Source organism: Tetrahymena thermophila (genome assembly GCF_000189635.1).
Source record: "Tetrahymena thermophila SB210 genomic scaffold scf_8254759, whole genome shotgun sequence".
Taxonomy (NCBI): Eukaryota; Ciliophora; class Oligohymenophorea; order Hymenostomatida; family Tetrahymenidae; genus Tetrahymena; species Tetrahymena thermophila.
In genome coordinates, this window is record NW_002476518.1 from 1,440 (window position 1) to 12,567 (window position 11,128).

Below are 11,128 nucleotides of genomic sequence, written 5' to 3' on the forward strand. Positions count from 1 at the left end.
AAGCTAAAAAATGAATTAAAAACAAATATTTGTAATAAAATGGCATTTAATTGTCTAGTCGTTTCCAAACAACTAGATTTTTGAATGGTATTTTTATAAATGGAAGCCTAGTTTTCTTATTAAGCTAGCTGGAATGTAAATAAATACTTTTAGTGTAAAATGAAAGATATCCTTTATAAATTTATTTCCGATAATGCTATTTATTTATTATGTTGAAGAAAAATATAAAAAAGACAAAAGTAGAAGTAAGCAAAAGTATTTATTGTTATGTTAGCGAGAGCTGTATTTGAAGAATTAAAAATAGTCTTATTATCCAAATAATTCCAAAACTCACCATTAATAAACACTGAACTCCAATATAACCTTCAGAGCATAAATCATTCCCGCATCCTGATGTATTTATTATCACCAATCTTAATAACTTTGCTGGCTAAATTAATAAAATGAATTTTCATTAAATTAAGAATTTTAAGCTCTCCAAAAGTTTTTTTAGGCAGGAATTATAAACACAGTACTTAAGAAACTTTTCTGAATTGCATATTACACAATTATTTTTAACTTCATTGCTGTAAGTACCGAAAATGCAATATTACTATTACATTTACTTTGATTATACATTCAGTATTAGCTACATTCCTTATCTGCAAATATTTTTTTGATGATAACAACTAAATCTTGAGTTCTTTAAAGAGATTAAAACTAAACAAATAATTAAAATTTTTAGGTTCTTAATCATAAGGCTGAGAATAATAACATGTGATTACATAAAGAAAATTAACATTTATATTTCAAAATAATAAAAAAATTATTTGACATCATTATTAATGTAATTACATTTATTTATTTTAGATTAATCATCATTAAATTCTCTTAGAATTCTTTTATCTGTAATATATATTTGCATCGATTGATATACAACTTTTAGTCTTACTAAATAAATTATATTTTTGTATAATATACATTATATGTTGAGTTAGTGTTATCTACATTTTCAATATTTTAATTTCTGAATTATTATTCTATCTGATAAGATTTAAGGTTTATCAAATGAATGTTTAATTCATTACTGAATTCAATCTCAAATAAATTGCACTAATTTTTTTCTTTTCAGGCTAATCAGTTCAATTAAAATTTTTTTCAGAAGAATTAGTAGATGAAATATTTACAAAATTAATTTCTTAAATCTGATAGAAACCAGCAAAAACATCACCATCTATTTTACTTTTAGAATTTTACATCTTCAGCTAATCTTGAATTTATATATTCTGAGAGTAAATAACTCATCCAAACATAAGGCTTTCACATAATCCAATAGAAAATTACTATTGAACCTCATTCTAAATCCGAATGAACCGATTTAAAATTAGAATTTATCAGAAATGATCTGAAATTTCCAAATAGAAATGGGTAAAAACATTGAGGTTCATATTATTAAAAGTCCTAAAAGTGAATCTTCATTCATTTTATTTAAAATAGTAATTTTTATTCAAATATATAATAAATCTTTACTCAAAAATATAATTAATCTTCATTCAAATCAAAAAGTAATTTAAATTTTCTTATTATAAATATCAAAAAAATGCTATTTAAATTTAATACATAATATAAATGAATTAAGACATATTTTTCTTAATTTTTTTTTTTTTTATTATTGTGTGTTTTTTTGTAATTTTTTTTCTTAAAAATATAAAAATGATAAAAAATACTTATTTATTATGACAATACATTCATTATAAAATTTTGAAATATTTAGAAAAAAATAAATTTAGTAAAATTCTTTAAATATGTTATAAAACAATTAATTACTAAGAAATTAAAATTATTTAATTTTAATTTAATTTTTTATTAATTAAGTATATTATTTTTACTTAAAAAAAATAAACAAACCTCATAAAAAATTCATAATTATAAATTTATAAACTTATTATAAATCATAATATTATCTAATTAATATTTTTAACTCATTCATATTATTATGTTTAGCTTAATGTCTTTGTCAAAGTAACTCTCAAAAGAAATTTTTCCATCTAAATTATTATTTCTAATTAATTTAAATAAAATATAATTAATTCATTAATTATCACATTTTTTCATTTTTTAAACAATATCTCAATAATAAATTTAAAAGATTCTCCTTAATAATAATACTCATTAATCTTATAATTGTTGTTGATTTTAGCCTTTACATATCTAAATTAATTAAATTTTTTAAGTTTTGATTTTTTAAAAATAAATTTTTTCATATATGTTGCAGGGAAATAATTTTTAATATGACTAATCCTTATTTTAAATATTATGCAAATTTTTAAATAATGTTTTAAGTTTTAAATTTTAATAGAGCATATAATTCTTTATTTTATTTAAAAATTTTAACAAATTTTTTATAAAATTTATCATTACATAGATAGATATTCATTCCCAAATTTAATTTTAAATTCTTTGAAAACATTTCTTTTTATTATGCATGATAAAGAAAATAATCTTATTTTTTCATAATAAATTAAATAGAAAATTAATTTTATCAAAATGCATTATTTTAACAAATTTTATAAAATAGAAACTAAAATTAATCTGATAAACAAAACAAAATCAATAAAATTTAATTTCGAAATATTTAAAAAATATTATTCATTTTTTAATTTCCAAATTTTAATTTTTATTAGTTGGTGGAAGTACTTTCAAATAAATATTTAATGTTTAATTCTATTGCTTCTTAAATTATTTATTTAAACTATAAATTGAGAAAATGTGTAAAAAATTACTAGAAATCGAGGGTTAAAGTGGAGAGATTAGTACATTTAGCTATTTCGGAAGCAACTGCTTTCGCCCCATCTGAACCTATGTTGTTAGAGCTAATTAAAATTAACAAAAATACTTAATTTATTAAATAAATAAATATTGTTTAATTCTTTGATTTCTTTAATTATTTATTTAAACTATAAATTGAGAAAATGTGTAAAAAATTACTAGAAACAGAGGGTTAAAGTGGAGAGATTAGTACATTTAGCTATTTCGGAAGCAACTGCTTTCGCCCCATCTGAACCTATGTTGTTAGAGCTAATTAAAATTAACAAAAATACTTAATTAATTAAATAAAAAAATATTGTTTAATTCTTTGATTTCTTTAATTATTTATTTAAACTATAAATTGAGAAAATGTGTAAAAAATTACTAGAAATCGAGGGTTAAAGTGGAGAGATTAGTACATTTAGCTATTTCGGAAGCAACTGCTTTCGCCCCATCTGAACCTATGTTGTTATACCTAATTAAAATTAACAAAAATACTTAATTTATTAAATAAATAAATATTGTTTAATTCTTTGATTTCTTAATTATTTATTTAAACTATAAATTGAGAAAATGTGTAAAAAATTACCCAAGCCAAAGGGTTAAAGTGGAGAGATTAGTACATTTAGCTATTTCGGAAGCAACTGCTTTCGCCCCATCTGAACCTATGTTGTTAGAGCTAATTAAAATTAGCAAAAATACTTAATTAATTAAATAAATATTGTTTATTTCTTTGATTTCATTTAAACTATAAATTGAGAAAATGTGTAAAAAATTACTAGAAATCGAGGGTTAAAGTGGAGAGATTAGTACATTTAGCTATTTCGTAAGCAACTGCTTTCGCCCCATCTGAACCTATGTTGTTCTCACTAATTAAAATTAACAAAAATACTTAATTTATTATATAAATAAATATTGTTTAATTCTTTGATTTCTTTAATTATTTATTTAAACTATAAATTGAGAAAATGTGTAAAAAATTACTAGAAATCGAGGGTTAAAGTGGAGAGATTAGTACATTTAGCTATTTCGGAAGCAACTGCTTTCGCCCCATCTGAACCTATGTTGTTAGAGCTAATTAAAATTAACAAAAATACTTAATTTATTAAATAAATAAATATTGTTTAATTCTTTGATTTCTTTAATTATTTATTTAAACTATAAATTGAGAAAATGTGTAAAAAATTACTAGAAATCGAGGGTTAAAGTGGAAAGTTTAGTACATTTAGCTATTTCGAAAGCAACTGCTTTCGCCCCATCTGAACATAAATTTTGTTTGCTTATTAAATATGAATTAATCTAAATATCATGAAACATAAAAATATTTAAGATTAAAAGATGAAAAATATTTACGAATAATTTAAAGAAAGAACCCTTTAATAGATGGATGGTATAATCTAATTAATAATTAGAAATAATTAATGGGAATTCATAGATTAATTATAAATACTTAATTTGACTTTGTATTAACTTTTGAATGGTATTGGTACCCTTTTTTAGAAAAATCATCTAAAATGAGCTATAAATTGGACCTTTTATGCTGTTTGAAAATAACAGTTTAAAGCAGTATATCATAAATTTTAGTATTCCTTTTAACAACTTCTTATTAATCATGTTATTTTACTTCAAAAGGGATTGAAAAGTTGTTCAAATAATCGAGACTTTTTTTAAAAAGTACTGGTTCTAAAGTTTCAAAATTATCTATAAGTGCAAGACAAACTCCAACTTAGAAAATATCACTCTTTATAAAAAATAAGTCATAAAAACAATTTTAGATATTATTATCATACATTAAAACTGTATAAGAAATCTCTGACTAATTCTGGTGGGCAGTATCCAATAGTCCCGCACTATAAAATAAAAATAAAAATAAATTTAAACTAATTTTTAATAGTATATTGACAGCTCCTTCAATAGGATAGTATTATTTAACATCTTCTCCGTTAATATTCAACCAATTATAAGGCATTTTTCTAGCTTAATCAAAATCAGCTATTTTAAAAGAAAATTCAAAATAAAATTATTAAAATTAACAAAAAAATGTAAGTAAAATACCTAATTTAATTGTTGGGATTTCAGGATCTTACTCTACATAAAGTAAGTTTTCTAATTTGATATCTCTATGAACAATATCATGAATATGAAGATAATTAATGACATCCATGATTTAGATAGCTATTTTAATTTTTTGATTTTCATCTAGTTCTTTATTTTGTTTCTTTAAATTATTTAGGAATTGTTTTAAGTTGCCTTTATAATTTAAAAAATAAATGATTGTAAAGTAATTAAATACACCTACTTTAAAAAAGATTCGGAAAATAAATATATTAGAATGAAAAGTTTTGAACTATAATTTTTTCATTCTAATATATTTATTTTCCGAATCTTTTTTAAAGTAGGTGTATATTTATTTGAATTACCAGAACACTTCTCTATCTCATATACCACAAAATCTTCTTAATTATTCACATTTAAGTAAAAATAGTCATAAAATTTAATGACTAGAGGCATTTAACAGTCCTTCATGATACCAACTTCGCGGACTACTTCATGCTTTTTAGCTCTTTATATCTTAAGAGCTGAGTACCTATTTTAAGCTTTGTTGAATACCCCAAGAACTAATCCAGTTGCGCCAACTGAAATGAATTCGAAGTTAGGATCAAATTTAGTGATTTTTTGCAAATCATTAAGAATGATTTAATATTCATAAGTTTCGAAGGGCTTTCTTTCCAATTATTCGTATTTTTTTATAAGCTTTTCTAAGTGTAAATCTTTCTAAAATAATAAATAACATTAATTTAAAATTTTATAAGCATTTATTTACATTATAAATCTAAGATAGCTGTAAGATTTCACTTTCATTTTTCTTCTTCTTCTGAACTATACTCATTTGAATTTGGTTAAATTATTCAGCTTTCTGCTTTAATTGAGACTTTAATTTTTAAGAAATTAATGAAATGAATATTAAAAATATGAATTTAAATAATTTTACCTTATTTAATAATGTAAAAACATCTACATTTAAGTATTATTAGTTCTAAACAATGAATTAAATTAGAAGCTCAACTGCAGGTTTACGTTGGTCCACTTCGTATTTAAGGCATTGCATGACTATCTTATAGATTTGGGATTATCTATCTATGTTGAAATTTTAGAAGATTTATCCATTTTTTGTTTCAAACTTTTGCTCAAGATTTGTTTTACTGATATCAAAAGTTGCTATGTTATCAAGTTCTAGCAAAACAATTCCGACAGAAAACAGATCAGACTAGTTTTAATTTAATAAATATTAGTAAATACAATGATTTTAATAACAAAAAATTATCAAAATAACTAAATCGGTTTCAAGCCAAAATAAATAAAGAAAATAGTTTAATTTTACCAGTTTTTTATACACATTTTAGTAAACTTCTGGAGCAGTATAAGCTTAAGATCCTTTCTAAAATTTTAAGTTAGAAATTTAATAAAATATTTCTTGAAAGTTTTATTACGAAAGTCGAAATAGAAAGTCTTGTTTCGTTATTCTTAAGAGCGGATGCAAAAGCCAGATCACCTTTTTGTTATAATTTAATATATAAATATTTTTTTTTTTAGATAAACAAAGTAAATTTCATTGATTTAAGAAAATCTTAATAAACCATTTTTGATTTGCTTACAAAAATAAAGTAATTATTAAAAAAGATAAATAAAGTTAAACAAAATTAACTATTTTATATAATATCAATTAATAGCTGGAAATTGTTAAATTTTTAATATATAAAATAATCCATAAAACTTTTTATTTAAACTCTTGAATTTTTTATACTCTTTGATAATATTAAATAAATAAAGGACAAAATTTTTACAAAAATTTTGATTTAAAAAAGTGCCTAATTAACGAGAAACTACGGTATATGCTATTTAAACAATAATTTAACTATTAGCTCAAGAAGCTTTTTAGTAAATATAACAATTTAAATGCACAGTTTCTTATTTTTTTAAGAATTTATATATGATAGAGTTGTATTTCTTTAAAAAATATTATGAAACTAACTTTTTAGATAATTAAAGCAGTAAAATTTTAATTTAATCTGTATATTCAGATTAATTTTAATATGATATGAGGAGTTATTAATGTTATTTCTTAAATACTCTAAATTAAGCACTTTAAAATTAATAATTTAATATAATTTTCTTAGTATTTTAGTTCTTATAAAGCTTATTTTTAAGTATATTATATAAAATTTTAGAGAGTTCAAATAAAAAATGTAATTTTTAGCAATAATTGAAATTAATTTCAATTTATTAAGAGGGTATTTTAAGGAAAGGTTTCAGATGTGATGAGGAATAATTTGGTTTATAATAATTGTTATTTAATGTCCTGAAAGTCTTTTAAATTTTTTTTGAAATATTAAAAATTGAAATTTATTTCAAAAAACTACAACAACAGCAAGGTTTTTTTTTAAATTGCTGCTATTTTCATCAATTATTATTTACCTGATGCCAAAATTATAAAATAAATGCTCGTTTTGAGCTTAATTATTTATGTATTTTCATTTTTAAAGTTTAAATTATGTTTTTAAAAAGAATAATTTTTATTTAAGTGAGGTTTAATGGAGTTTTAATTGAATTTTTCTTTAATATTTCAATGGATTGATGGATTATCATAAAAAATAATTAAGATTTACTTTAAATTCAACTTAACAAAATTGATTAAATATCTCTAAAGTATAAAAATCGTTTATTTTAAATAATTAATATTACATAACTTAAGAGTTGGATTGCCGTTTTGATCAAAGTTAAGCAAAAAGTTCGAAGGCTTTATATCTCTATGCACAACATCAAACCTGTGCAAAAAAGCTACTGAATCTAAGATCTAGATAGTCATTATTTCTTTCATTTATTAGCTTGGATAGCTATTTTTTTGCCTACACATATCAATGAATGATGATAAAGTAGCTTTTATATTAAATTTTGATAAAAATTAAATAAAATATTCTTGAAAACTATTTAAAAATAAGAGAAGTTCATTTATTTTTCTTATAATTGTTTATTTATTTTAAAATTAGCTTTTTAGCTAAAAATAACATTTTTTAATGGAAGATATATCTATATTATTTATGTTAAAGCTATTATTTCATTATATTTTTTAATAAATTATTAAAAAAAACAGTTAAATATATTATTTCATTTGTTAAAAAAATATTATTATAAAAAAGTGATTGCAAAAATTTATTTTTGTCATTCAAATTTGAATAGATATGCGTTTTGCATTTTATTTGAAAAATTAATGGCAAATATTAAAAATATGAATGAAATTTTTTCTTATTTTATTTTGTATGTAAATTATTAATAATAATGATTGAAACTCATTCATAAATTGAATTAGTGATCTCGTTATTGATTAATCTTTTCAATTTTATCATTTAAAAATGAATGAAGAGCCTATTGATTTATTTACTTGTTAAATGACAAGGTAATGTGTTTTGAATTATTGAATTTTTGATATTAAATGCTTTCTTTATCATCTTACTAGTTAACAATGAATTGCATTCATTATTAACATTAAGATAAATGGAAAATTAGAAAAATGTTAAAAGTGAATGAATGAATAATTAAAAGCTAAATAAGAAAAAGGAAAAAACGAATTCATTCATTTTTTCATAACAAAATGAATGAAATTTACTATTTAATTAAACATTCATTCAGATTTGGATTTGTCATTTAATTAACAAGGTAATGTGTTTTGAATTATGAATTTTTGATATTAAATGCTTTCTTTATCATCTTACTAGTTAACAATGAACTGCATTCATTATTAACATTAAGATAAATAGAAAATTAGAAAAATGTTAAAAGTGAATGAATGAATAATTAAAAGCTAAATAAGAAAAAGGAAAAAACGAATTCATTCATTTTTTCATAACAAAATGAATGAAATTTACTATTTAATTAAACATTCATTCAGATTTGGATTTGTCATTTAATTAACAAGCAAAAAGAATAATAACTAATAAATATGTCTTTTTAGAGTTTTTTGAACACCCGCAATCATCTTAAAATGAGTATGAATTTAAAAGGAATATATAGCAATTTATTGAAGTATATTACTTTGACATAATTCCTATTCCATGACATAGAATACCCTGATTAAGTTTGATTAGTTGTTATTTTGGCCTACTGGAATTTAATCATCATCTTCATCTTCATCAGAATCATTGCTTTCAGTAAGGTAGAAACTGTTGAATACTTTGATAATGTACTTACAACCGCTGAATACTTCCAGCATTTTGTATTCGTTTTGAATAACTTCCATTGCTTTGAAGTCGCTTTCATCACATTCTACGACTTTAAGAGCCACTGTTTAGCCTGTAATTTTGTTGAGAGCCTTTAAAACAATTGCAAATGATCCATTTCCTGCAAACTGTAAAATCTGATAGTGCTTTTACTATTTTTTCATTAACGTGAAGAACTTCTTGACATTATGCTTCTTGATGGTACAATTTTTGATTTGTTTCTCAACTTCTTATCTAATTGACTTAGGATTTGACATTTCTTTTTGTCTTTAACTTATTTTTGCTTGCTTAATTGCTTTGCTTTACTCTACTTTACTTTAATTCACTTTGCTAAATTAGCTATTTTCTTAATAAAAAATATTACAAAAACAAAGATTTTCCCCTTATATAAAATCTTCAATATTCTACCAAGTCAATTTCTAACATTCGCATTTATTAACATTCAAAATACATGACAAATTAAAATCCTTATGTAAAAAAAGAAAGAAAGTGAATGATTATTGTTAAATTTAATAAACTTTAATTAAGAAACTAACAAGATATTTGATAAATAAGAAGAAACCTTTATATAAAATTTTAGATACTTTACTTAATATAATAATCATCTCATTATATTATAAATGATAATAAATTTAATGTATGTGTACATTATTTTTGCCTTATAAATTACTTATATAAATATTCAAGCTTAATTAAGCCAAAATATCTCAATATAAGCATTTTTAAGTGCCTTTATTTATAATTTATAAAAAAGCTTATAAAATAGATTTATTTTTTATAATTTATTTTAATTTTAATGTAAATTTTTTATTATTGATTTAATTTAATTAATAATTTATTTATTTATTTATTTTAAGTTTATCTAATGAGTTTATGGTTTTTTATGATCTCAATAAATGGCATTTTAGCTATTTACTTCTTTGAGATAGATAGTTATGCCTTAGTTTGTTTAGAAAAAATGGTTCTTCTTGCATGAATAAGATCATCTCCTGATATGCTGAAACTCCTTCTTATGCTTCATTTGTTAAGTTAGTTATTAATTCGCCTTAATATAGTACTTCTTCATAAACTTAGATAAGGTTTCTAAGATTGGAAGGAAAGTGGTAATATGAATATTCATTTTACTCAGCTTCAAAATATAGGAAATTAAGAAAGTTGACCATCTTACTAATCTTATGGAGCTACCTCAGGAGATAGTAGTAGTCTTACTTCATTAATTATGTTGGCAGAAGATGAGGAATATGTTTAATTTTTATAAATTATACTGATTTAATCATTATATTGTTATATATGGGTAAGGCTAGTGATTGACCGAATAAGAATTTTTTTGATTCGGCCGAATACCGATTAAAAATTTGTTAAAAATTGTTTTTTTAAAAAGTCTTAAAAAGTAGCCCTCCGAGTGAAATACTCAGAAGACGAAAAAATAGTAGGCAGAGAGGTTTTTACTGCCTACTTATCTAAAAAAGCCCTGATTGTAAATTCTCTATATTTTAACTTATCTATGAAAAAATTTTGTTAAATCGTTAAAAAATAAATAAAATATTTGAATCTATTTTAAACATCAACTGAATAGATAAAAGAGCAAATTAAGAAATACAATATAAAGATTATGAAAAATTAATTGCTTTTAACTTAAATTGTTTTAATTATATAAAATATTTTGAAAAAGAATATTAAATTTATATTAATTATTAAAGAAAGAATGGATTAAATGAAATAGAATTTTTAATCTTACTTACATCAAGAATTTGGGTGTTTCTAAATAATTAAATCATTCAAAGCAAAGTACTTATTTGGATTTCAATTAATTTAGGAGAATGAACTTGATTTTAATAAAGAAAATTCAATAGTTAAAATTTTAACAAAGGCATAGTAAAAACTAAACAGATTAAAAAGTAGGGATTTTGAATTTAAGTAAAATAGAATAAAATTGTAAAGGTTTGAAAAAGCAAATAACTCAAGAAATATATTGATTTAAGGATGCTAAAATCTGACTAAAATATAATAAAAAGAATAAGAAATATTTTTTATAATGACTTACTGATAGAAAGAGCTCTAGTCCT

The 11,128-nt window shown here is 21.3% G+C and overlaps 3 protein-coding genes across 3 annotated transcripts in view; 1 reads left to right on the forward strand and 2 right to left on the reverse strand. All coding sequences in view use genetic code 6, as the record gives it.

The window, feature by feature from the left end:
- Window positions 1-618: 618 nt before the first annotated feature.
- On the reverse strand, window positions 619-1,417 carry TTHERM_001482640 (hypothetical protein; the record flags this gene model as incomplete). Its single annotated transcript, XM_012796163.1, has 5 exons — window positions 619-699; window positions 835-885; window positions 961-1,023; window positions 1,167-1,249; window positions 1,324-1,417. 5 exons carry the CDS (start codon window positions 1,415-1,417, stop codon window positions 619-621), a joined length of 372 nt encoding a protein of 123 aa, XP_012651617.1.
- Window positions 1,418-1,886: 469 nt separating this feature from the next.
- On the reverse strand, window positions 1,887-9,393 carry TTHERM_001482651 (kinase domain protein). The gene is made up of 16 exons (XM_012796164.1): window positions 8,878-9,393; window positions 7,531-7,725; window positions 6,279-6,340; window positions 6,170-6,226; window positions 5,780-6,055; window positions 5,612-5,719; window positions 5,208-5,562; window positions 4,843-5,037; window positions 4,691-4,779; window positions 4,578-4,637; window positions 4,238-4,528; window positions 4,141-4,184; window positions 3,977-4,066; window positions 3,772-3,861; window positions 2,763-2,852; window positions 1,887-2,041 (listed from the first exon to the last, which is right to left on the reverse strand). Exons 1-16 carry the CDS (start codon window positions 9,317-9,319, stop codon window positions 1,966-1,968), a joined length of 2,520 nt encoding a protein of 839 aa, XP_012651618.1. The 5' UTR covers window positions 9,320-9,393; the 3' UTR covers window positions 1,887-1,965.
- Window positions 9,394-10,767: 1,374 nt separating this feature from the next.
- TTHERM_01483660 (hypothetical protein) overlaps window positions 10,768-11,128 on the forward strand; it is a gene marked incomplete at both ends in the record, with an annotated part of 6,065 nt that continues 5,704 nt past the window's right edge. The window contains 3 exons of the mRNA XM_001010309.3: window positions 10,768-10,850; window positions 10,916-10,937; window positions 11,113-11,128. The exon at window positions 11,113-11,128 is cut by the window's right edge and continues 670 nt beyond it. Coding sequence (XP_001010309.3) covers window positions 10,768-10,850; window positions 10,916-10,937; window positions 11,113-11,128 — 121 coding nt within the window. The remainder of the gene's footprint in view (window positions 10,851-10,915; window positions 10,938-11,112) is intronic.